We start from the raw sequence: 27,225 nt of genomic DNA on the forward strand, positions 1-27,225 counted from the left end.
GGTCATCAAGGAGGAATGAGACTTCTCTTCTTGTATCTTATAATGAACTTTATGTTAGAGGAAGATTTTGTTCTGTAGCAAGGACCTGCCTTTCCTTTGACACTTTCAGCATGTAGCGTTCCTGGTAGAGCAGTAGATGTTGGCTGTTGCTAGGGCTGTTGCTGTTGTGAGCACAGTGCTCAGAAAGGTGCAAAAAAATCAGTATAATACTGAGTGTGGGAACCTTTGTTTTACCCTTGTACTGCTCTGCTATGGCACATCTTTGCACTGTGCACACTCTAAGCGCTAGTGACTGTAGGAATAGTCTATGCGACTGCCTGCTGATGCAAAGCAGGGAACACCTTTGCTTCTCGGCTGGCTCCGGCTGCACGGGGATGCAAAGGAATTTCCTCATCCTCCATCTGCTGTTTAGCAAAGTTCACAAAAACCTGTGTGAGGAAAGCAGAAAATGTCACCACCTCATCAACGGAGATGAGTTAGTGGAATGTCTCTGTACATTTGCATCCTCTTGGCCTCTGCAGGGAAGAGACAGAAAGGGGAATCCATAGACATGAACTGAACTGAGACATTGCATATCAGCGGGGATCATTAATTCCTTCTTTATTTTGATAAACTTCCTTGCAACTTCCTTCCTTTGGATGCACTTACTTGCAACTAAAATCCCATTTTTTCTTAAGCAGGAGATGGGTTCAGCAAGGTTTGCATGGCTTGCAAAACGTAAGTGAATTTGGTTGTGATGGGAAAAAGGAGACAGAATATTTTAGTAGGAAGCTGTAAGGCAGCCAGGAATGTCTCTCTAGCATTCCTGTCAAAGACAGCTTTGCATACGTGGACCCTCAGCTACTTAGGAAAGCAGGCAGATGGGGCTAATACCTTCTAGCAAGTGGGTGTTGCCAACAGTCCCACTGGACTTTCCAGGTTTTCTGTGTCTAATTGCTCCTGTATAAAAGTGCATGATAGAGACATATAAACATTTAACTAGATATCACAGTATCGCTGACACAACACAGTACAAATCTCTTATTTAAAATAAAACGTTATTTCCGGCTCAGCAAAACTCATTCTGAATAGCTGACCTTGCTCAGACTGCTGCTCCTGAAGGAATGGGTTGTGTGAATTCTGGCATCTGGGAAACACTGTCTTACCAGCTTTTAAATGGCACCTATTTACACAGGGAATTACTTACAGATTTCATATCTGATCCACCCTCCTTGATGAGGGGTCTGGGAATTTTGCCTCAGAAAGAGGTGCGAGATAATTCTCTACTCTGAACAGTTTGGTCCTTCAGTTGTTTGAATACATCCCCATTGCATTGCCTAATTCTCGCCACACAGGCTTTCTCATGGATGCTTTATTTTTTACTCACCTGATCTAATGTTGTTTGAGACACAGAATATTCCTCAATATGCAAGTTTTCCTTATTGGAGATTATTAACTGAAAAATCTTAGCCAGAGAGGAGGAGCAAATCTGATACTGCAGCATGTTGTAGTGTTTCTCTCTCTGTAAACTCCCTGGGAAGTTCATGCGTATGAATTGCTCAGCAGGAGTAGGATCTGGAGGCAGCCCAGACTTCGGAGCTTTGATTTTCAGAGTGACAATGTAGCCATCTCCAAACCTGGAAAGCACACGTGGATTTGGGAATTGGATGAAGAGACGGTTTCATTATTCAGGAAGGAAATTAATTTTCATCAGCTATGAAAACATTAACAGTATCTGAAAGATAATACATGAGATCTAGCTTTGTAGGAAGCTCTGTATTCGCCTTGCAGAAGTGGTGTGTAGCATAACAGAGTTGAAATGAGGTCTGCTCAAATTGTCTAGGATACCACAGAGTTGCACCCAAAATGGGTCTGTTTAAACAACAGCTCTTCAGATTGGATTGCTGTATTAAGAACAGTACATGTCACATACACTAAGTTTTCACATTAAAAAACACCATAAAAATATTCTACTTACTTGTATTTTAGCTGCTGAATTGTGCCCAGGCATCTGAAGGTACCTTTTACCATGATGGCTAAACGAGTACAGAGGGCTTCACATTCTTCCATACTTTCAAAACAGAGAAGAGATATTTGAGATAAAAGCCAGCAGATGAACTTCAGCTACTCTGGGATTCTGAATTCTAACTCTTTTTACCTGTGTGAGGTTAGAACCACAGCTCGCCCATCTCTGAGTACGCTGACAATAGAGTCCCACAGGAGGCGCCGGGACTGAGGGTCCATTCCAGTAGTCGGTTCATCCTGTAAGGGATATGTTAAGACAATTGGAGTCAGAGAAGCAGATAAGAAAAAGAAAATCTACGCAGAATCAAGTCACTGTGTGTTTGGGCCTTAGCATATAGCTGCTTCTCTACTGAAATCTGTGCCTTGAGAAAGCACGTGCACCTTGAGAAGCACATGAGTGAATGGGTACTAATGTACTTCTTGGCACAAAGCAGTAAGGAAACAAGTACAAGAAACTGCAGGTAAGAATATAATGCTGTCTGCATAGGGCACAGCTACAGGGAAGGGAATGCAGTCACCATTATGACAAAGGCAGTCCCCAGTCTAGGGTCTTCGATATCAAAAAAGTAAGCATTTGTGATACCCCATTATAAAAACATTTAGGACCCAAAATAGAAATAAATGGAAAGAGGCTCATGCAGTAGCAGCTACATCAGATTGTGCCAAGTTTGGCTCCCATGTTTTGATGGACATTGGAGATGTTGGTCAATATACTGCAGAAACAAAGAGGAGAATCTTATATCTGTAATACTAGCTTTAAGACAGAGATGAACACTTTGAATAAAATCTTCCTTTTCTGGGGCAACAACTCTTGTAAAAGGAGAGCGAGTTCTCCCCAGGTAACCTTCTTACTTACATAAACATAAAGAACACATTTCTCAACCCAAGAAGCTAGTGAAGTCACCCTGCTTTACACCAGCTAAGGATCTGGCCCTGCATAAATCAGTTAACCCAGTTAGTAACAAAAAATTTTTAAAAATCTTAGAGAAAAAAATTTTCATGCAACATTTTGTCTTAAGGAATTACAAGAAAACATTTTATCTGACTGTTTACTACGTACTGGCAGAATACATGTAAAGGCATAGTAAATGGTGCAAGGAAACATGTTATTAAAATGTTTCTTTTTAGCCTACAAATTAAGGTGGTACAGTATAATCCAAATGAAGAGTTTTTGTAGTAATTGCATTTAGAATTTCCCTTGAGATATGCACTTATGTGATAACTTATGTTATTTGATGAGAACTACATTTCAGCATTTGTATAGTTTAGTCTAAATTTGTGTAATTTATTCCAAAGATATTAAAGGCTGAAAAAGGGTAGCTATCTTCCTCTGTTCTGCTGGATAAAGCAGCAAGGTCTATGTTGTAACATCATCTTTTACATGAGTGGATATACTCTGACAAGAAAACACAGACTGAAACCAAACATTGATTTAAATTCAGATTTGTCTGGATTATAGATTTTATCTCAAACCATTCTTTGTTGAAGATCTTTCTTTCGTAATCGCTTGGGGTCCATTGAAAACATAGTTACGCATCCCAATCTATCCCTGAAATTAAAGAACTCAAAATTGCATTGAAGTAGATGTAAGTTGAGGGCAGAAAGGAGCTTGCAAGGACTGTCATAAACATCCTTGTACTTCTTTAGCGTGTAGTTTTATGAGAAGTTATATTGAACTATCACAGAGCTATGTTACCATGACACTTACTAGCAAGATGAGTGGTGGGCAGCCTATCAGTGCAATGGCAGTGGAGAGCTTGCGCTTGTTGCCACCACTGTAGGTACCAGCCAGGTGGTCTGCATACATAGGAAGTCCCAGCTTCTGGATGCCCCATTCAGCAACCTATGAGAAAGACAGTCTTTTTCACACAGCAGCTAATGCACAACAGACGGGACTGCTGATACACCCCTCTTCTGGCAGGGACATGGCAATCCCCTGGGTTTTAGCACATTCATTTTAGAACTGGAGCAGGGGAGTCCAAAAAATTTATCATGATGAGGGAGATAACTACTTGAGGGAAAGCCATAAACCAGCCTCAGCTGTAGACTTCCTATCTGTGCAAGAATTTAAATTATTTTCTTCTGGAATCTTATCATAGAATCATAGAATAGTTTGGGTTGGAAGGGACCTCTAAAGGTCATCTAGTCCAACCCCCCTGCTGTGGGCAGGGACATCTTCAGCTAAATCTTCTTCATGTTTTCTTTCTTATACATAAACAACTTTAAAGACAAGAACAAAACAGCAACCAGTGCAGTTCTGAGTCATAGCAATTGCATCTTTAGCCTTCCACAGTCGGCACCACAGTTTTGCAAGTACCATTAATGCCATTTGATAGTGCAGTCTTGTACTTAACTGTCCAAATGACAGGAACCACTCCCAGAACTTCAACACACAGAATGGCAAGCCCACTTTGGAAATTCTGGCCCTTGGCATGTTACGAACCCAGTTAATCATCACAAATATTCACTGTAACTACGTGTAAGTCAAAAGCAAGAATGCTTTACCCTCTTGATTTCCTCTGCTGGAACTCCCCGCAGGCGTGCATATAAGTAGAGGTGTTCTCGTCCTGTGAGCAGGTCATCAATGGCATCAAACTGAGGGCAGTATCCCATGTTTTGATGGACATTAGAAATGTGGGTCAATACACTGGAGAAACAAAGCGAAGAATCTTATATCTGTAATACTAGCTTTAAGACAGAGATGGACACTTCAAATAAAATGTTTCTTTTCTGGGGCAACAACCTTTATAAGAGGAGAATGAATTCCTCGTGATACAAGATCCTACTAAAATATCTGTCTGTACAGAATAGCAAGGAATATATTCTCATCTAAGTCAGCTCAGTTCTGGTTAAGAGTGTAAGCCCATTTCCCCTCACCCATTTTCCTATTTAGGTAAAGGCTAACTTAACGAGTTGTTCTTTGAACAGCTGCTCAGATCATATTTTTTGCAAACGGTGTTTATTTCTAAAAGAAAAAAAATCAATCCATTCCATCTCAGAGTGTGGTCACTGGGAACAGACAGGCAAGACACAAGGCTAACACTTTGCTGGTAGTAATAGTAGGAGAAGTACAGAATAACAGAACGGTTGAGGTTGGAAGGGGCCTCTGGAGGTCATCTTGTCCACCCACCCTGCTCAAGCAGGGTCACCCAGAGCAGGCTGCCCAGGACCATGTCCTGGCAACAAAACAGCTATTGTTCAAACCACATCAATGGACAAAGAATCAAATCTGAACTACGCCTAACAAACAAAGACACACAACCTGGAACTAAACTAACATAAGTGAATACCAGATCACGCTGTATTAACTTATGACATTATGCCAGCACTGTGTAAACAAAGATGCTAGAAAAGTAGCAGATCAAAGTACCCTGTTGGACTGGTTATCTTATGTTGGCAAGCTCTTACCATTAGATCTGATTGCCTCGTCCCACTGTTAGCATTACTGTAACTTACTCACAGATTTTACAACAGTGTTAAAAGTATAAAGTGCCAGTGTGTGTTAGCTGTGGTCTCTCTCAGTGCCATAAAACTGGAAAAGAGCTGCTGGGTCATTGAGACTATGATCTGGGCAGTTCTAACCCTGGTAAATGGACTGTCACAGTTTTTTTTTTTAAGGTACTTACCTATTGCCAGCCACTACAGCATCTCCAGATGTCACATCAGTATCTCCAGTCAGCATTTTGAACGTTGTTGTTTTGCCAGCACCATTCACTCCCAAAAGACCAAAGCACTAAATTACAAAATTTATCACATTCTTTAGTATTTCCAACTTGCAAATCAGCAGGGGCATGAAATCTGAACTGATCCATGGAAAGTAATCTAGTGTTATTGAACAACCTACCTCTCCGGGACGGATGCCAACACAGAGTCTGTCCACTGCAGGCTTGTGCCTACCTGCATAAATCTAAATTGACGGGGGGAAAAAAAAAAAAAAAAGAAAAATCCTATTTCAAGACATCTACAGCAATGAAAGTCTTCTGAATTTTTTAGTTTAATGTTATTGGGATGAGGCAACTTTAGAACCAAGACAGGAGTAAATAAAAAAATTAAAAAGATTGATTCTACATTCTACAAAGTCAGACATCTAGTTACATTAAATAAATTTGTAATGACACCTAAAAATACCAATTTTTCTGTATTCAGACTTTTATTTCATGTCTTTAGCACTAGAAGACAGACCTGATGCTTTGCTGGGACAAAATATCTCTGAGATATCAAACCAAAGTGGAACAATACAGCAAGATAGTTTGAAGAATGATACTCCAGTTCTCTATTCATGAGATCCCAGCAATGTGTGTAATCTTTGTATTTCTGTAGCTCAAGCTTGTATGCACTCTGATAGCATAACTCAGATGCCTTCAATGTCTGGAAAGAAGGTAAATTAGCAATAACTATAGCCCTCAATATGAAAGCAATCAAATGATTAACTTGAGATTGAAACTCACCTATGGAAAAAACAGCATTGTAGAAGAAAAGACTAGTAGTAGAAATGGACACTCAATAGATAAGCCATGTCAGATGATGTGAGGTAAAAAAGAAAACCCCTAAGCAGGGAGGGTTGCACTGTCCTTGCTGGACTTCCCTATGGTTTGATTTCTAATTAAAGGAAATGGCCAAATAACATGTCAAACTTTGACTTCTAAAATGTTGGTTATTTTCTAAGGCACAAGGTTGATTTTGAAAACAATACTATCTGAATCCACAGCTGAAATACATTCTGAAAGAAAAAATTTACACTAATTTGTTTCATTCTTCTCAAAATATTACCTTGGTTAGTTCTTGTAATACTAAGATATCTGTTTTGTTCCCTCCATTCATAATTCTTTTTCTTTCTTCTGCAACATCCTCATCTTCATCAATAACAGATGACATGGCAGTCTCAGCAAACCTGGAAAAACCCAAGAGACTGATTGCAGAAACAACAAGTTGCCCTGGGTGCAGTTAGAATAACAGCGTGAAACAATGGCTGATCAATTGCCAAAAATGTGACTGGTGGAAGCAGTGGGATTGAAACTTCACAATGTGACATTGGCTGGAGCATTCCTGCTGTTGGGAGAATCCCTGACCTTTGAAAGTTAATCTCTAAATACTAAAAAGGGATGAAATGGCTTGCTCAAAAAGAGCATGCCTTGTCAGTCACTGATATGACATAACCTGCCCCCCAGCCAAAGCTTTTGCTTTTTGGCTGCTCTTCAGTAGCTAATGATAGTCCCTCTACAGATCTTTTGAGTAGGCCTCCCTGTAAGACAGTATTTTCATAATTATACCAATTAGTACTCTTGTTGGCAATCTTGAACAGGAGTGAATGACCCACGCACACCTGGAAGGTAGCTGCTGTCATTGAGATAGAGGCACATTTGTAAAGCAGAGAGGGGACGCTTGCATAGTGTCCAGGCTGCAACTGTCCTGTGCAATGGACGAGAATTCCTGTCTTGGGATGTCAGGCCAGTACCTCATGTTAGTGTTTATGACACTACAAACTTTCCAAGTCATTTTATAATCTCACTATTACAGTGTTTTAATCTAAAAAAAATTTACACTGAAGTCTTAATTCAGGAAAACTAATTTCTTTAACAATATATTCTTTAATCCTGTTAAGATAATGCACATTTGTAAATGCTTTCTTGAACCAGGATATCAGCAAATTAAGATGAAATCAGGTAAGTAAACAGAAAAAAAAAAGCTGAAAAATTCAGAGGAAAAGAAAAAGGAGGGACATAGAGAATAACAAAGACATTAACCCTGTTAATAAAGGAACATTAATACAAGCTTTCAGACTTACCATCTTGTGGAGAACAAATGGTGCTGCATAAGGAGATTCAGAATGAAGAATGCAACCCCTTGAACAGCCATGGCAACCAGGTTCTTTCCAACAAAGTCCCACTGAAAAGGATTGGAAACATGCTTCTCACCTTTGGAGAAAGAGCACCAGAAAGCAAGGTGAAATACTGCTGAAACAAAACACTGCTCCTCAGAACAGAAGGCATAATCGTAATGGTTTAGGATGAAAATCTGTACTTTATTTGATCATGATCAGGCCTGGCCTGCATTTTCCAGTGTCTTATAAAGATTCCTAAGAAAACACACTCCAAGTTCAGCTGCTGCATGGGAGCAAAAATGAATATAAGCTCTCTGAATATGCACTGATTTGGATATTATAACATGAAATTTGCATGGATTATGTGAAAGACATACATTTTCTGAATAAAAACAGATGAGTTCTGCTATATGACCATTCTTTTAATAAGAAGTTGTCTGATATCAAATACAGCCATATCCCAAGAGGATGCATTTGAAGAACAGCAGCCACTTTAAGCATTAACATGAGGGCTGCCAAACTATTCAAATGAAATGAAATAATATGTCCTACTGTAATGATCTAAGGACTTCAGAAAAATGATAAAAAGACACCAAAGTCTGGCACTGAACAAATGGGTTCATTTCCAGTACAGACTACTGGTTGGGCCGTAGAGTTCTGGCAGCTGTATCAGAAGCTGTGATTCCTTCAGAGAGGTTAAACTTTCATACTCCTCATCCACCTGATTATGTGAAAGGGGAGAATTTCAGAAACAGCCATTAATTTTCCAAGATAATACTTCCAACCATTTCATCCAAGGTCAGGACATGTGACACTGATATAACTTGTTGCTTATTGGCTCTTACTTACCAAACCTGGCATATACTTCAGTCACAGCTTGGTTCATGGCCAAGTCAATGAGTCCACGACCCAGGCAAAAATGTGGGAAGACAATCAGCACATTTTTCAATGTTTTATTAAACTTCAGCAAAGACTATAAGAAACAGAAACAACATAATAAGCAGTTGAAACCAGACTTCTTTAAGAAAACATAGCAACATGAGTGAAAAGTTCTTTGTCATGTCAGAGAAACTGGATGTTCTGTGTTCTTACAACAGAGAAAACAGAGTATTTATCAAGTTACACCCAAAGCATCTGCAACCTAGAATGCAGCACAGCAGAATGCTGGCATACACTGCACCAGACAAAGTGCTTGTGAAAAACTCTCAATGGGGAGAGAAATTAATCTTTGTAATGAAGTATTTCTCTATGTAGCAGAGTTAACGTAATTCTGGTGTCAGCTATTATAAACAGCAACTGTGAGCAACAAGAAAGAGTGGTATTTTTCTGTCATAACATCTTTATTTATAGCTGGAATATTTCCATAATCAGGACTGCCACAATATTGGAAAGTACCAGTGTCTGGGCATAACTACACAGTAGACTTTGGTGCAATGTGGAGATACCCAAAACAGTGTAAGTGCCAGTAGCAGTCTAGCTGCACCAACACTGAATCCAGAGAAGGGCAATTTTCCCTCTGGAGACACAGTGTCTACAACAGAGACATATTCTCAAAGATAACAATACTGGCCTGCTGCCCCACAGACTGAATGGCACTAGATTGAACCCTGTGCTATCAAGAAGCGTGGCTGAGAATGCAGGAACACCAGGGACAGAAAGTATTGTAAAGTTGGCCCTTGAAACCATGAGCTGAACCAAGATCTGTTTCTCCTTCCCAGCAAACAACAGTGCTTGATCAGCACATGGTGTTTGAAAATGGACTGTCAGTAATGATAGCTAATTGAATTGCTGTCAGATGTAGAAAGGGTGTCAATCTCAGTGGCTAAAGCATCAGCAGCTGTAGAGGTGGTAGTAGTAGTGCATACAAGCCAACAGTGTTTTATAAACTGATCTCTCAGCCTTTCTAAGAACTAATTTTGGCACTCACTGTATTCTGTCTATTCTTGTACTTTCTGTCACCTGCTTGGTGGTGTGAAACCATTTTTGGGAAATTCTCAAAATGCTACTATAAGCAGAACATCTCCTCTAACACAATGACTAGCAGGAGTAAGTGTCTTTCCTTACTTAGCGGTGACTCTATGATTTTCTACCATCTACCTCTTCCTGTACAACCCAAACTGCAGAAGCAAGCACAAAGTGCCATGTCCCCTCCTCCCCAACTGTGAAAGTGTACAGAAGTTTGCTCATAGGGATGAAAAACACTCAGTATCATTCCTTGTGCGTATAGCCCAAGATATCAATTGCCCTGAGTCACGTCTCTGGGTTATTCTGCTCACCTGTCCCTGCAGTTACTCAGCAGAGTTCCCCACTCACTGCCAGAAAAAATGGCAAGGTAGAGAAAGACAGTTACTGTTAGAGATGGTTATGCTCGGACATCCTTTGCACAGCTCTTTAAAACCAGGTGTCAACAAAAACATTACTTACCGGGTTATTTTCAAATAACTCCAGGATGAATGTAATGGCAGTGCTGTTGATCCCCACAAAGAGATTAATACAAGACAATGCAACATAAGCAGTGCTAGGGACGCTGAAGAAAGAAGAAGCAGGGTACATCATGGGAATTACTGCCCATCTGCATGCAAAAGATAGAAAAACTATGATAACAGCTTCTCAGTATTCTCATGTCAGTTGGCCTAATGAAAACACAAAGTTGAGCTTTCCTCTCATCCCAAGTGTAATGAAATGGTGTAACCAACCAGAGATGCCACTACAATATTCTTTCCCTGGTTACTAGATAAAAAGTTTTTTCTGCTTAGTCTTTTTTGCTGTTAAAATGCAGGGCAATAGAAACTGCTAAAATTGAGAAAACTTAATGCTAGCAAAGTTATTATCACACCAGATATCCTTGCAAATCTCACTGGGTTGTACACCAGGAGGGAGAAACAAAGAAAAGTTAGATAAAGCAAATACGATGTACTGCTTTGCTAGATACTCCTCAGCCTTTGGAACTGTCCAAAGAAATCAGAAACTCTGTAAATTTTTATATTCCTTTCTAACTCCTCTACCATTGTTTTTTCACTCCTGATTTGGAACTTCCTGTGCCACGATTTCTGGGACATAGCAAATGCACATGCAGCAGCACAAGAGGAGTATTCCTCTGGAATAAACTTGCAATGCTTAGCAACAATCAGCCTGACTAGGAAGAATTCAGTAACAACAACCTGAATTGCTTAACAGGACAATACACGTGGTCAGAAAGACTCATCCTAAGTTTCCCATTGTGACTGCAGCTGGACGCAAGGGCTAATATATGATTCTATGAATTTACCTTCCTTTCTGTTTTTTATTTTGAGTAGCAAATTATGAAATTATTATTGAAGTGACTGCCATGTGATTTTATTTTTTCTGAAAATTTCATCTTGGTAGATGCTTTAAAATATGCAAAGACATTTTAAACGTCCATCCACACAGCCATGAATTACTGTATTTTAAAAAATATATAGAGCCACAGACAACTTATTAAAGATATCAGTATTGCACTTCAGAAAGGTATAATGAAAAATTAAAACAAATGAACATTCTGATAGGATTTTTTAACATTGGGTATTTTACAGAGATTAAATTATGACAATGCTTTCCATTTTCTCAGGATTTTCATTCAAAGAACACAAAACCTTCAGAAAATTAAAGGTAGCCTGCCCAGAAAAGAACTGTTCCCTCTTAGGCTTAACATGTGAAAAGCTTAATTTATTTCTTTAACTCTAGAAATAGATCTGGTCGATCATTTTGCCTAGGTTACATCAGCTGCAGGGCTATCAGGAATATGATTTTATAGATAAAAATATATGATTACTAATTAAATGAAAGTGAATTTCAGTCAGCCTTATAAAATGCTATTTTGCCAACACAAATGCTCATCTGAAGTTAAAAAAAAAAGTGTTGAAGACTCAGTACTCTTTGCCCTTGGGTTAAATACTGAAAGTCATTTTAGTATTGGCTGTCAGTGAGGCAAATAAACAACCACTAAATTCCTACACAATGTACATATCAGAAAGCAGCAAACCGAACAAATATATTTTCCTGTAAGGATCACATTTAATGCTTAAAAGTGTAAGGCAGTGACAAAAAAAATCTCCTTTACAGCACGTGGCCAGACAGAGTGTGTAAATATCCTGGAGCAGGGACAGAATCCAGTTCTAACCTGTATTGTACCCACTCAGTTTTATTCTTTAAAGCTGGATTTCACTAAGTACCAAGCTCAATAACATGAAATCATTTCCTTGTGAAATACAGGGCCCCACATGCAGGAACAACCTTGAAGACTCACCCATACAGAAGCAGCAAGGCAACAAGCACAGGGAAATTAGTCGGAGAAGTGTATGCTTTCTTGTTGAATCCAGCGAATATAACCACAACCATTCCAGCACTCAGTGCATAATTCACCTGCCATATCACAGGGTGAAGATCAGTGTGTAAGACCTGAGAAGGTCTGCAAACATATCCAGATCCTACACATTATTCCAAAAGGCTTTTGTATTGAGGAACACTGGAATTTATGAGCTAGACTAGTCACACTCAAGCTTTTGGATCAATGGGTAGCATTGGCAGCACTTGACATTTTTCCGAGACCCCTTTTATCAGACTGTTCATCAAAAATACAACATACATTGTTGTTTCTTAGATTATGGTTTGGGAGCCAATTATTTCATGGTCCTGCTGGCAGGCTGCCCACAGAAAGAGGCCGTGGGTATGCAAAGGAAGTGCAGTTTCTGGTGATGCAAAGGCTGTGTAGGAGGGGAAAAAAGCTAGTTACTTGAGCCACATTCCTGGGAGGAGGCTAAAGTGAATATGCTTGGCCACCGCTCTCCTCAATTTCTCTATTCAGTGTTAGTAGCGCTAGTCTACTGCAATGCACAGAGCTCCCCATGCAGAATGGAAGGTGGCGTTTCACAGAACTGCTAAGACCAATTAATACCTTTGCATCATGCTGTCAAGGGCCATGGCCTAGCAGAATTCCTGTTAAGGAAGCTGCTGGGAGGCTGCTGTGACCAGCAGGGGACAGGAACTCAGAGACCTGCTTCTTTTCCCTCATTTACTAAATTAATGCTTTGCTTTACCTTCTCCTGAAAGAGCACCTTCCAAAGCCCAAAAGAGTTTTGGGCTTTTCAATTATTTCAATTTTTTTTCTTTTTAATTTTTTCAATTCCACGTTCATGCTTTTCTTATTGCATAAGCCCTTGGCCTTATTCTCTTTTGAGAATGCATGGCTAGAAAACCAGCCCCTTGCTGTGCCTCAACCAGGCAAAGAATTTGCTCCTTTGTGACAAAGTGGCCTGAGGGGTATTGGGAGGGTAGCTGAGTCCTGTCTAAGCAAGCCTGAGCCTGTGGTCTAAATCCTTTTAGAACAACACAGTGAATGTGATTCAGTGACCTAAACAAATACATCTATGTAATTTTAGACACCCTACAGTATTTTGCTTGACCTCCTGCTACTGTTCCAGCAGCCTGTGAATCTCCCACTTAGATTTCTTGAATATCTAGAAACACGTTATGGTTCTTCTAGAGGGCAGAACTGACTAGAATCAGGCAACTGGGCTTTCCCCTGCTATGGTAAGTTGTACTTTATTATACATTCAGTTGTAAGCACTGGAAACCCTAAGATTACAACAATTTCAGCTTCATTAGTTGAATAATGAGCTGTGCACCTGACTTGATTTCTACATCTGTAATTAGTTAGGAGGTCAAATCCTTAAAGAAATGAATGCTTTGCAATGCTCACAATCACCTTCACTCAATTCACAGATCAGTCCCCAGTTCATGCAAACCCGGGAATAATTGCAGGCTATGAAATCAGATCAGCAGTTACTCACTATGTCCCACATGAAGTTAGTTAGCCAGTAGATTGCAGGGCTCACACCACTGACAAACTGTAGATGCTTGGCTTTTGTTACACGTTCTTGAATCAGGTATAAAACAAAACTAGCTGGTATAAAGGACATGGCAAAAATCACACAGATGGCAACAACAGCATCCACTGAAGTGGTCAGCCTAAAACAGAACACAAGAAGGGACTGTGAGCAAGGGAATGGACGCAACACAACACTGTATTAGCATTTGGGGAATCTGGAGGGAATTTTAAGATCTAGAAGGAGCAAGGTTATTTTGTAAGTAGAAGACTTTTCCAATTTCAAAATGTGCTAGTGTATTTTCCCAAGATGTGTTGGGGACTGCAGCTAACAAATATGGATATTGGTGGCACCATTCCCTGATTTTTTACTTGCCTTCATTCTCTGGAACAGTTCAACTCCTATATATATCTCAGTTTGACAGCCTTTCCTCTATGGTGTGTCTCAAACTAGACATTAAGGCACAATAGTCAAAGTGCTCTGGGAGCTGGGAAAAGAGAGACTCAAGGAGGCAAGTTGCAGACAGTGAGATGAAGCGCAGATCTTCCCTCTGTACTAAGGCAGAAGTTTTCAGTTTCACTGACTTCTGAACTTAATAGACACAAGTGGAAAGTCATGTCTTCTTAGGGGTGTCTTTTTCAAGAAATTATGGCTTGTAGATTCTGGAATGCCGTTGAAGATCTACCTCTGTGCTGTCCTTGGCACCAAGACGGAGGTTGTTGCCTACCTGTAGTCAATTAAGGACAATTTCTGATTCCTTTTTTGATTATGATCTCTCTGTTATTTCACAAGTAGATCTACTGGCTTTGCAGCATGAACAAAGACTTCAGAATCTTCGTGCTTGGGAATCAACAGAAACATGTAATCATGTATAACCAATGGTCATAGCTCCTACATGGGATGGGAATGAACTCTTATAGGAATACAATGAGACAGAAAAGAATAGATTGTATATCTAATTCTTGATTAGAATACAACTTCAGGGAAAGGCCTCCACATTCTGTCAATTGAACTATTTCTCCTCAGAGTGTGAGTATGCTGGAGGTGGTAAGCTGCCAGGAGAGGGAGGGGTAAAAACCAGCAGCAGAGCACAGGCAGACTTACACAGTGACTTCAGAGAGTTGCTCCTTAGTGAGGTTCAGAGGATGGTTTACAGCAGTGATCCCATATTCCTCAGGGGCTTGGCCAGTCCGCAAGTTAGCTCTAAGGATTGCATTATTGGCTACGTTAAGGAAACTAACCATAGCATGCCAGCCTTTATTGTTAAACCACACCTAAAAGAGTCAGAAAGCACAGATTCATTTAAGAAGCCTTCGCTAATAACCCTGAGCTGCAGAAGAAAACTTGGCTGCCTTTCATCTACTTTGGTGGGCATTGTCAGCAGGGAAGAATCCAGCATGAGGAATTCATAGCTCCTAGGCACAGTCCAGCAGGAGGAGCTCACATACTATGCTTTTAAAAGGGTTGGACAACCACTGTCAAAGGATTTTATAGAAGCACATTTTAAAATTTAGCAGAACGTGCCCTACTCGGAAGTATTTAGGACAGCAAAAAGTATTAAGAACATGGTTAAAAAAAATCACATTAGAAATAACTTTGCATTAACACTGTATCCCATATTACTTATAATAAGTATAGTATTTCAGCTCTTCTTGCATCTGAGAACGCCACTAGCAATATTCTCACAATGTGAAGTCTATGTCAAGAAAGACTGAGTTAGCAGACTACTTCCAGCAAATACCTTAATATTATCTTCAGTTTCCATGTATTTAAGGAAATTGGAAATTTCTTTGACAGCTGCCAGGGAAGTTTGTCCCTAAAATAAAAAAGAAAACGCTAAAGGTCAGCTGCTTGGGTGAAATCCGGTGCTGCAGATTTTCAGCTTTGTAACAATTCTTTAGTAAAGGGACAAAAAACCCATAAAAATCTTGCTTACTCCTGTCACATTCATCATTCGGCCAAGATCACTTAGAAAATTGACAACTTGATCTCCAGAAACATGAAGGACTGGGAGCCTTCCTCCTATAGAAATTCCTCCATATCTACAAAGAGAACAGTATCGTCAGTCACTTGTATCACAGACCCAAAACTCTGTACATTGATGGAAATACTAAAAATCCACTTAATGTAAGGTTGATTTCTATACATCATATAATTCATGTATAATGATCTCCACTCTTTTTCTAACAAGTTGTATTAGGTCTTTATAGGTCTTACAAATAATAGAAGTTCTATCAGTTTCTGAGGGGTTCATGCCAGGATCCTGAGAAAATTATTATTTAGATATAAGATTTGGAGAAAACAGTTATTTCTACAGTGCAAAATCTTTAAATCAAGATAATTGACATATAACTGTTTGGACAGCACGGAGGACTGAGGACAGCATGGACCGCAGTTAAAATTTCAATTGCCCTGAGAGGAGCAGGTATTCACCAATGCTGGTGCCAGCCAATACTCCATAATGATAAATACTATCACATGAGATGAACCAAAGTCTAATCCCATAGAAAGTAATGTTTGCACATGAACAAGCAGATATTCCGTGAAGGAAGCCAGTCATCCAGCTGCTACCTTTGAAGTGAATTCCTGCTGCTGATGAAAAACTAAATGAGTATGTTCTTCAGACTAATCCGTCATCTTTCTAAGCTTAGTATCTGCAGTGAGGACATCACACTGGGGTTAGCTGATGCCTCTATGTAACCGTGAAGCACTAGTGGAATCTGTTTTATAACTACTGCACATGTTCAGAACGGAGATGAGGAGTTGTGGTTGTTACTTCTGTATTTGATAAGCTGGTGTCTAGGTTTCATCTTACCCAGGTCCTTTTTTTGGAGGGTTCATATTTTTCTGCTGCACTTTGAAAGAGCTGCATCAGAGCACTATTGCAACGTAGTGCAATATTGTATTGTAACTTTCCATCACTCAGCTCCCATTAGTCTGACTCTTGTAGATAATAAAACTGATAGTTCCATTGTGTGCCTCTGGCCTTCATCCTTGTGGAGGTAGTCCAAACAAATATAACCCCTTGTCTTTATAAAACCCTTGCTGACCCCCAACCTATTTCCCACTGAAGCCATCTCTTTGTTCTATACTATCTGCCACAATTCCCCTTGTCCATTCAGAGAAACATTGTGAGGCTCCACAGTTAAACAGAAATTCATTGTTCCTTTATTTACCACCATAATCTGTGAATTGGTTTCTTACCTTTGCTCATTGACCCAGTATTTGCTCTTCAAGCTGAAACAGACAAAGAGAATCCTGTCTCTTAACGCACTGAACCAAAGTCAACGGTATTGTCAGGCTTAAATGGAAATTAAAGGTGAATTCCTATGCTTTACAGATCTCCAGTTTCCTCTAGACAGCTTTTTTTTTGGTTTATTTGTTTTTATTTGCTTTCTTTTTTAATTGCTGCTGATTACTTTGAGTTGTGGGGCTGTCAGGACTTTTGATATTCCCTGCAGTGGGTTTTTGGTTTTTTGTTTTGTTTTCTGACATGATTCATCTCCACCTCATACAGAGATAAGCAAGATTTCTAAAGTGACACATACTGGCTCTATCCTAAGTCCATAATGAATTGATTTAAAAAGATGTATCTAAAGCAATTATGACAGTCAAAGGCAGCCAACACATAGCTAATATAATGGGAATTTCAAGAACTCTGCTGGGAATTGAAAAGGTAGCAAGGCCTGGATCAGAAATAATAGGCCATGGACACTGCACAGCTAATTACCATGCACGACACTCATGCAAGCTGAGGAGCTATCAGTAGGATAGATGTATCTATGTAACATTGTCCTTTGGCTCTTTAGCACTTCTGGGAAGCAAGTGATGATTAACTCAGGCAGATGGTCATGCTGGTGTGGCTACAGTTCTTCAGGGACACAAACTAGTATCTCTGCAAGGCAGTTCACCACGCTGCGCAGAGGCACAAATTTTCTCACCATTGACACAGTTACCATTAACATGGCATTCCATCAACACTGAAACTTAGCTCTGCCTATAAAGGAGTACCCAATTATACAAATAGGTATAATTAAAACAATTAAACTCCCCTAAAACGAGCATCTCCTGTTCTTACATCAGGAATACGGACATGATGCTCAAGTCTACACAACACTGTGGCACATCAGGTGCTATGTTGTTATTAAATGAGAATTTCATGGCCAGGTACAAAATACCCCATGTGAAAAACAAAGAGAGATTCACCCCTACCTCCCTTTTATCAAAGTGGGATATGTTTTCACCAGAAAATCTGAAATATTTCTGTGGGTCAGATCTTGAAGAATTTCTGTGCTGTGCTGCACTCTCTGGAAAGAAAAGAAAACATAAGCAATCACAGTAAACTTTACAGTCTCTAAAGCTATTAAGTAAGTGTTTGTCAGGAAAACAGCAAAAGTACCTTTGGTTCAGAGGAATTGCTCAGGTTCAGAGTATCACTGAAATGAGAGTGGGCGTGCTGGTTTTGGCTGGGATAGAGTTAATGTTCTTCACAGCAGCTGGTATGGGGCTGTGTTTTGGATTTGTGCTGGAAACAGCATTGATAACACAGGGATGTTTTCGTTCCTGCTGAGCAGTGCTGACACAGAGTCAAGGCCTTTTCTGCCTCTCACCCCACCCCATCCGCGAGCAGGCTGGGGGGCACAAGGGGTTGGGAGGGGACACAGCCAGGACAGCTGACCCCAACTGACCCAAGGGATATCCCACACCATATGACATCATGCTCAGCATGTAAAGCTGGGGGAAGAAGGAGGAAGGGGGGGACGTTCGGAGAGATGGCGTTTGTCTTCCCAAGTCACCGTTAGGCGTGATGGAGCCCTGCTTTCCTGGAGATGGCTGAACACCTGCCTGCCCATGGGAAGGAGTGAAGGAATGCCTTGTTTTGCTTTGCTTGCGCGCGTGGCTTTTGCTTTGCCTATTAAACTGTCTTTATCTCAACCCATGAGTTTCCTCACTTTTACCCTTCTGATCCTCTCTCCCATCCCACCAGGGGGGAGTGAGTGGCTTAGTTGCCAGCTGGGGTTAAACCACGACACTGGGTCATTCATTTTCTAGCCCAAACATCTTTACTTTACTAAGATTTCAGAAGAAATCATGAAATCACAGAAGTTTGCGATGCCTGACACAAAACAGTTGCACTTCACTCTGAAACTTGACCCGAGTTATTTGCAACAAAGGCCAGGGTTGCTCAAGGCTTTTTCTTCACTGTGAAAGAAGGAAGCTCTTCAAATAAATTGAGGTCCCAGTGATGATAAGGTAGTTTTCTATGATTTAGCAAGTTGAAGTAAAAATTAATATGAAAACTTCACCTTCACTAGCGTGTTAGATGGTTTGAATGAAATTTACTCTCTCTTTTTATAATTAAAATGATGCCACATGACGCCTTTGTGAGTCTTTTGCAAATACAGGGTCGCTGTGAAACACGACCTCAAACGTGCTGAGTTTATCCCGAGGTAGAATATACTTATAAAAGGTTCCTGGGTAGTTTCAGAGGGCAAAGCTTGCAACCTGAAACGACCTAGTAATGACCTAGAAAGTAAGTCCAATGAACTTTCCAGAAGTTCCTACATTTGTCCACAGAGAGGCAGTACCGGATGACAGAAGATACATTACAGATGTCTAGCTGATTCTAGACAATGCACAGGAAGACTGGTGGCATCCTCATAGTGCCTTCACTAAATGAGCTGTCTATGCTCAGACATACTTCACAATTATTTACATACTGTTGCTTCCCTGGACACTCAAATGTGAACTGTTTCTTCCTGACAAGTTATACAAAATTATCATATCCTGCAAAATTATCAGGATAATATTATAATAAATACATTTCCCTTAGAGGACTAGAATCCCCACAAACAAACAAAAAAAATAATTTTGCATCCTACTTGGATTTGAAGTTTTAGACTAAATTTCCCTCTCAAATACACTAGCATGCAATTAGCAGAATTCAACTTTGGCTGCCCGTTGGACAGGGATTACTTGGAAATCAGAAATAACTTGGGATGCTGTGAATAAGGTCAGAATGTAACCTCTTCATTAATTTCTTTTTTTGCTTCATAGACAGCAATTCTACAGATATTTAAAACAACTTTGCTTTCTTGTTTTGTGAATAGTGATAGAGAAACCAAAGCAAGCTGAATCAGTATTTTTAAGAGATCGTGTCATGGATTTGGATTCAGAAATTGGTTAAGCTTGTGACATTAGTGTTAAAACTAGAATTATTTCAGTCATTTGACTAATGTGTGTAGCCTGGCAAACAGGAATATTAAAGCTGAATGGTATGCATGGTGAGACATTAAATTAGTGAGCTATTACTCTGAGAGTGGCTGCAGTTCTGTTTTCTTTAACTTGTTAGAAAAACATTTAGAAAATGTAAACGCTAACAGGCTATAATTTTCCTTTGCTCTTCAAAAGAGCAAGCACACTTTATAAAGGGCACTACTAAGATTATTCATTGATAGGAACAGGTGGGAATGTAGCTCTCATCTCTTCTCCATACAGCATCAGTGGTTATTAAATTACCCACCTTCATGCACATGCATACAAACGTTTGTTTTGCTAGCTTAGAACTTTCTTTCCAGAAATGGAACCAAAAGACATGTAAAAAAAGATTATTTGGGGTTGACTCAATATTAATTTCTCCATTTTTAATGAGGTGACCCCACTCCATGATTTTCAAAATCATGACATTTTTTCTTTCCTTCCTTTCTTCTTTCTCCCTCCTTCCCTTCTCTTCTTTAAGCAAAGGCAATTTTCTAAATAGAATTGTTCTTTGAGGCAAAAAAATTTAAGATTTTTAAAAAATTATTTGATAAATTGTTAAAATTTTTGTGATTTTCTTCTATATGAAAAGTTTCCAATTTGGATGAAAACAGTAATTAAATTTCATTTAAATGTGCAAGCTTTTCCAATACCTCTGAAACTGAATTCCAAATTCCAGCAATTCTTGCTCTTTTAAAAAAATGTACTCAATTCCTTCTATGTATATTGGCATGGCAAGGTACTTACACACTAATCCCTTTTCCAGCACTCGCCATGAAACTTTTCTACAAAGATTTATGGCACAGGGACACTACCTGTGGTGGCGGGAGGCCTCCTGCGCCTGCAGGGCATTCTGGCAGCATAGTGAGTTTCTTGTGAGCGCTGCACTTGCAGGAAGGTGAAGGATTCTCAGGGCTCCACTTTTGGCTCAGCAGGAGGCTGCTTAGGTTAGGATGAACAGCAGGTGTGTTCCAGGCAGTCGGCAGATTATTGCATGGGTAGTTCCTGTGTAGAGGAAGAGACTCCTTAAGCTGTGCAGAGATACAGTTCATGAGAGGTCACAAATCCACAAAATCACAATGCTCTCAGCAGACATTCTCCTCTCAGCCCTTATCCTGTGACTTACGAATAATAAGAACATTTTAGAGCACCTGGTAAACATGAATAAATACAATCTCCCCCCACATCTCTGCCAAGTTTACTGTCTTCAGCTTGCAGACAGGACACTGAAGGAACAAGGGGACTGTGTTTGACCCATTAGTACACACAAAATCTGCAGAGGACACATATCTTTGCGAAGGAACTATCCTTTTCCTTGTTCATGCAGTATCATTTCTCTCTTTATTTTCTAAAGTTTACTCTTTGTTCCTGCTGTACCAGGCAAAGGAGAGGAAGGGAAAGAGAGAGGAGAGGGCAGGCAGAAGAATCAAGTTGCTGGATATCACGACTGGGAGAGAGGCAGGAGAAAAGGAACAAATGGCAAAGCATAGCATGCCAGTGACAAATGCTTCCAAAGCAGGACTCACAGACAGGGTAAGTGGGTAGGACAACAAATGTTAAAGTAAGGGCTCTACTAACGTTGTCCTCCAGAGTGAGAATAGCTTCAAATCATAGAGACTGTCCTATTGCTACTTCACAATCTGAGCAATTGCTGAAGCTATTGCTTTCAAACACACTAGTGGGAACAGGAGGAACCTGGGGGGACTCACACGTGGAAAGTACCAGGGAAGCTGTGAAGATTTGGGTCTGAGCCCACTGGCCTACTGACATACATTTCAAGGTTGCTTAATTCTCAATACAAGGCTACATAAGCTGGCTTCCAGCTAGTCACATTGAGCACTGTGAATCATTCTTAATCCCATGGCATTGTTGTCTTGCTGTTTGTTTGTTACTTTTGACCCAATATTAGATATTATTGCCAACAATATATCTGAAGCATTTGCTCTATTGAAAAGTCAAGCCAATTCATTCTTGTTTCACTACTCAAGTTCCGCTAGTAATACCCTGCTAGAATCTCATTCAAGGGAGATTAGCTAGCAACTTACGGAAGAGGCCGATTCTTCAAGCAGCGATTTCCAAATCCTGGTTTATTCAAGAAAGCATCAGTGAGGGAGACCATCTGCTCACTGCCAGGACGCTCATTGCTAAGGGAATAAGATAGGACTTTCTCTATAAAAATTTTTGCAAACTATTGTACTGGAATACACATAGCAACTGGTGAAGGACAGCCATATGGCAGAACCAACTGCCCCCCTCCAAATGCTGATAATTCAATTATTTTAGTTATTTATGCAAAACCCCAGAACCTTCCAAGATGGTTAACAGACTAAAGCAATGGTCCTTTTCTCCTAATATTAAAGCATGACTTCTGACATCGTCCTATTACAATATTCTCCAAAAAGGTTTGAATCCACATTTCTACCCTCTCAGCCCTGTTAGACTCAGCAATCAGAAGATGAAAAACATATCCTGCATTTTCATTTGCTGAGGCCAAAGAGACAGTGCTGCTAATAGTGAAGTGTCTGCAACTAACAACCTAATAACATTAGACTACAGAATATTGCTAGTGCCAAGTGTTATACAGGTATGAATATCAAACTCTGCTCCATACACTACCATGTGTAAATTAAATTAAAGGTTCATGTGAATTTTCAGCATGAAACTCAAGGAAAGTGCTTCAAAATTATTGCCTTCAGTTTTGCTGCTTTCTGCTAGTTGCAATCTAGTCTAGGACTTAAACATTGTTTATAAATTTCCTCTGCATTGCACATGTTTTGACTTGGTGCAAGTTCAGCTTTGGAATACGTGGAAGTGAAGGTGAAACAAGTGTTTAGGAGAGCACAGAGGAATTGTGCAGTGACCTGGAGAGAAAAGAACTGAAGCTTCTATGAAGAATGAAAGGAGACAAAGTGCTAGTAGACCAAAAAAAAAAAAAAATTCAGAACCAGCCAAAGGATACTGTGTGGGAAGAAACTGCTCAGCAGCAGCATTAATAAAACCTAAGAGTCTCTGCTCTCATCTTGTTTCCATAACTTTACCCAAATACTGTACTAACTACAAATAAATCTACCACAGGTCAGCAGATAGGCTTGAATCTCATTGTTCTCTAAGATTATGAATATAAGAGTAGTTCAATGGTATATCAGAAACACTCAGTTTTCTTACTGTTCTGGATCTCCTGTTAGGCAGGATATGTAACATTCTAAGTGTTGAGGTCATGAATTCAGTAGGAAGAGGAAAGTACCAAAGATAGCAAGATATTTGAAGGACTATTGGTTAGACATACTAGCAGCTGTATTCTCCACTTGCACCAATTTCATGCTATTTCAAATCTGCTGATTCCAGTGGAGTTAATCCTTTTTTATACCACACAGTGAGAAAAGCCCAGTAAGACAGGGGCCCATGATCCTAAACACTAGGGAGAAAAGGGTGTATATACGACAGATGTACTTTTACTCAGTGATTCCTCTTACCTGAAGAAAGTAAACTGTTGTCCATAGATCCAAGGGTGTAAGGTTAAGGCGGGATATTCTCCAAATGGAGGAATAATGACTGCAAGTATTAAAGACAGCAACACAAAACTAGCAGGGAGAACAATCTGCAGGGAATATGAAAATATCACACTAGGTTATTAGATGTATGTTGTGGAGTGACACTGTACACACCTCATAATATATATAAACAAAGGAGGGACAGCAGGAGCACACAGATCAGATCTGGTTTAGCTCCTGAACACCAACAATTTAATTTCCAATGCTTTCAGTTAAGATTCTGGTTGTCACAGGACTGTATTATGTTAAAAATAAAATTCTGGGCTAGCCGTGATTGAATCATGAACTTGGTGCGGTTGATAGACTCTAGGCAGAAAGAATGAGAGGCAGAAGACTTGGAATTGTAATTAGAACAGTTAGGGACACTGTTACCCATTTGCAGCACCTCTGTTGCTTTGTATAGAGACACTGCTGGGAAAGACAGCGTTGTGAATGTTGGGGAAAAGAGTCAAGAACAGCAAAAGTAAGTCAACACCTGAGCTAGGAAGTCCTTGTGGCTGCGGGAGGAATGGTGGAACCGTTTGATGAGCAGTGCTTTGATCTGCTGATGTACAAGCTGAAAACCTTTATACTGTCGGGACCCTTTGCCTTCATCTTGATCTCCTGCTATGCCTACCGGCATTCGAGAAGTGTCATTAGTTTTCAGTGCAGTTTGTTCAGCTAGCTTGTTCTCAGTAGAAGTTTTGCCAAGAGTGGAACCATTTTCTTGAGTGTCTCCTAGGTTAAGATGAAAAGGGTCAGAGAAGACACTTTATCCTCCATACATGAAGGTAGCACAAACATTTTAATCAGCTCCAGATTTTACCAACTGTATATATCACATCACCAGATTGCTTTAATTACAACTGTTGCACTGTGGCTGTATCTAATGGCATCATATAGGTTAACACTCCTCTTACTCAGCAGGATGAACAGGCTAATCATGTATGTAGTTTACGGACTAATGGTCAGCAAAGTACTTTTTATAAAACTACTAAAGCCATTGACATCTGGGGGCTTGGCACTCCACTTTTATTTACATAGTTAAGAACCTCATCCAATCTAAATAAAAGTCTTTCTGCTGACTTCATCTTGTTTCTCAGATATCATGTCGGGCCCTAAAAACAGATATTTGCTGACCAAATTCATTTTGGCAAGAACACCATACAAAGACTGAAAGTTCTGAGGCTCTTCTTTACTTGGCATTCAGAATAGAGAACAGTCCCAAGAAAAGTTTATCAAATACTGATTCGTGGATCTATACCTGCTTTTTGCATTCCAAGATCAGCTTCTGCTGTGACCTTTAGGAAAACCTGCCATAGACAAATACATCTCCCGGTTAGGAATAGAACAGGTACAATAACTTGACCTCTGGAACACTATACGTCTTCCTTCAATGTAACAGAAAAAAATTTAGATACCTTTTCAGTACTCCTGCTTATTACACAGTCAGAGGTCTCTTACGAAATATCTCAGACAATAAAGAAAGGAACAAATGAAGATACAAAGAGAGATTTCAGGCTAATGAGTCATGTTCCACAAGGCTAACATGAATTAAGGCTTGGATCCTTTCTCTACACCCATCCCAAAGACTTTCTGAGTGTGCCACAGCATACGTGACTAGGTTTTGAAGGGGTATTAGGAATTAATAAGGTTACACGTTTAAGAACAGGAACTGTCTCAGAAAACATTTTAGGGACTGATGGTAAGACCAGCAGATATTTTAATGTTTGTTACCTCTTCAAGTGGTGTGTCTGAAACTCCAAAACTGCTGAGTCCAAGGTCATCCAATGTTTCCTCCAGTTCTCTGAAGAGACTGGCATAAGATCGCTGCTTAAAGTGTTTATTGGGCAAAAGGTAAATGAGTTCCTGACCAATGCTTTCAATTAATTTTGCTTCTGGGATATGATGATGAATTACTTCTGCTAGCTCATTCAGATCTCCTGTGAAAAGTCAAAACAGTGTTCAAAGAACGAACATTTAACCATGCTAAGCATGATTTCAAAAGCTGTTGTTTGCACTATACAAAAGGGGACTGCTCTATTACATAACTCAGAGATATCTCAGTTAATTCTGTACTAGACTAGGCTATGTTGCTAATTATGCTCTGGAACTATGTAGCAGGAAGCTATTTCAGGTCTGTTAATAAAGCACAACAAAATCTTCAGGAATATCTACTTAAGTTCTTCTCTTATGTAGAAAAGCCAAAACAACTTTTTCTGAGAAAGCCGGTTTTGTTAGCTATGCTTCAGTTTTCATTAACAAATTACACATTTTGGTGCAGAGTAGTTCAAAACTCAGCCTATACTTCTAAAGCACACAAACTTCCAGCTCATCATCTGTACCTGAGACCACGTATACATCAAAAAGGGGCAATGGTAAGCAAAACCACAAAGAAACCTTATCAAATTCATGTTACAATACAGTACAGATGTTAGGCACAAGTACTGAAGAAGTGGGCCTCAGCAGCATTGATCTGTAAGATGAGATTGCAGCATAACAGGAGACATAGCTATGTGCTGGAATGCTGAATCATCCCACTTCTTACCATCCAGTTCCTGCTCTGGAGCTCCTTCTTTGTCCCTCTGTGCGCAGCTGGAGCAGGAGCAGGAGCACTGAGATCCACAGCTACAAAGTGACTAGCATAGACAAGCAACAGATACAAAGATGAAAGTGCTTCAGATGCATGCAAAACAGGATGTAAGGGCTGTCAGCCTTTGAACAGCTTGAGTCAGTGAAAAAATATGTCATAACTGGAGCAGCTTGAACATATTATACTGAAAGTCATCTGAGGACTGGATTAAGCAATGCCAAAAACATAAAACCACCTGCACAAAGCATATCTGCCAGTTCTAAATTGCATGCAAAATACCTGGGAAAATGCAATCAGCAGTGGCCATGAGTATACAGATCATGTTGCTACTAAGACTGAAAGCGCTACTAACAGCAGAAAGAATCCAGATCCCTACCTCTCAAGCTGTGCGAGGCTGGTTTAGGCATGGGTAAATGTAGACTATTCTGGTGTCTGAGCTAGTTACTAGACTACACCATGTTTACAACCACTGTGCTGCAAAAGCAAGCATCAGAAAGACCTGTATATGGACAAGGGCAAATTGGTTGGTAAAAGTTTAGACAGACTTAACTGACAGGAGTGAACTATAGACTGCTGAGGGCTTCATAGCCCCCTATTATTTTCACCTGTCTGGCAGAATATATATTTATAAAACCAGAAAAGATTTTTACAGAGACACTCACGTATCCATATAATTTCACTGAGGTGTCATCAAATTTTCTCATTGCCTTCTTCATTTTGAAGTCAGTTCTTTACACAGCCTCAAGCAGCACTTAACTGCTTTCTACCTTGGTGCAATGCATGAATATGTGTAAGTATTTTTCAGATTACACGTGCAGGGAGGGAGCTACATACTTACTGTAGCCCTTCCAAGTCTGGTGTTTTTCATCTTGCGAACAAGAGTGAGATAGAAGCCAGACCCAAAGCAGTTCTTTAGGAATACAGGAGAGCCTGAGCAGAAGAGTTTCCCTTGGGATATGATGGCTACTCTGTCTCCAAGGATGTCTGCCTCATCCATGTGATGGGTTGAGAGGATGATGGTTCTGCCTAGAAGGAACAAGGAGGAATGTTCAAGGCACGGACTCTCTCTGGAACTCAAAAATGTGCTTAGTTTTTTGGCAATTAATGCAGGGTTTTCTCTGCACCAGAGACAGGTGCCAGGTTTGCCACATCCATAGGCATCTGTTCAAAGAA

General features: G+C 40.0%; 1 protein-coding gene across 1 annotated transcript in view; it reads right to left on the reverse strand.

Moving 5' to 3' along the window:
* Window positions 1–37: 37 nt before the first annotated feature.
* The window catches only part of ABCA4 (ATP binding cassette subfamily A member 4), a 76,302-nt gene continuing 49,114 nt past the window's right edge, over window positions 38–27,225 (reverse strand). Inside the window, exons 23-49 of the mRNA XM_076337767.1 lie at window positions 26,891–27,078; window positions 26,008–26,098; window positions 25,197–25,402; window positions 24,724–24,772; window positions 23,956–24,197; window positions 23,403–23,527; window positions 21,975–22,073; window positions 20,745–20,934; window positions 17,884–17,978; window positions 16,876–16,908; window positions 15,608–15,713; window positions 15,413–15,487; window positions 14,776–14,945; window positions 13,636–13,813; window positions 12,093–12,208; window positions 10,250–10,397; window positions 8,675–8,798; window positions 7,790–7,919; window positions 6,775–6,895; window positions 5,849–5,911; window positions 5,631–5,737; window positions 4,510–4,651; window positions 3,713–3,847; window positions 2,138–2,241; window positions 1,958–2,050; window positions 1,367–1,616; window positions 38–428 (exon numbers count right to left, since the gene is read on the reverse strand). Of these exons, the coding sequence (XP_076193882.1) occupies window positions 306–428; window positions 1,367–1,616; window positions 1,958–2,050; window positions 2,138–2,241; window positions 3,713–3,847; window positions 4,510–4,651; window positions 5,631–5,737; window positions 5,849–5,911; window positions 6,775–6,895; window positions 7,790–7,919; window positions 8,675–8,798; window positions 10,250–10,397; window positions 12,093–12,208; window positions 13,636–13,813; window positions 14,776–14,945; window positions 15,413–15,487; window positions 15,608–15,713; window positions 16,876–16,908; window positions 17,884–17,978; window positions 20,745–20,934; window positions 21,975–22,073; window positions 23,403–23,527; window positions 23,956–24,197; window positions 24,724–24,772; window positions 25,197–25,402; window positions 26,008–26,098; window positions 26,891–27,078 (3,503 nt within the window). The 3' untranslated portion in view covers window positions 38–305. The remainder of the gene's footprint in view (window positions 429–1,366; window positions 1,617–1,957; window positions 2,051–2,137; window positions 2,242–3,712; window positions 3,848–4,509; window positions 4,652–5,630; window positions 5,738–5,848; window positions 5,912–6,774; window positions 6,896–7,789; window positions 7,920–8,674; window positions 8,799–10,249; window positions 10,398–12,092; window positions 12,209–13,635; window positions 13,814–14,775; window positions 14,946–15,412; window positions 15,488–15,607; window positions 15,714–16,875; window positions 16,909–17,883; window positions 17,979–20,744; window positions 20,935–21,974; window positions 22,074–23,402; window positions 23,528–23,955; window positions 24,198–24,723; window positions 24,773–25,196; window positions 25,403–26,007; window positions 26,099–26,890; window positions 27,079–27,225) is intronic.

This window comes from Aptenodytes patagonicus, chromosome 5, assembly GCF_965638725.1.
Source record: "Aptenodytes patagonicus chromosome 5, bAptPat1.pri.cur, whole genome shotgun sequence".
NCBI classification, from domain to species: domain Eukaryota; kingdom Metazoa; phylum Chordata; class Aves; order Sphenisciformes; family Spheniscidae; genus Aptenodytes; species Aptenodytes patagonicus.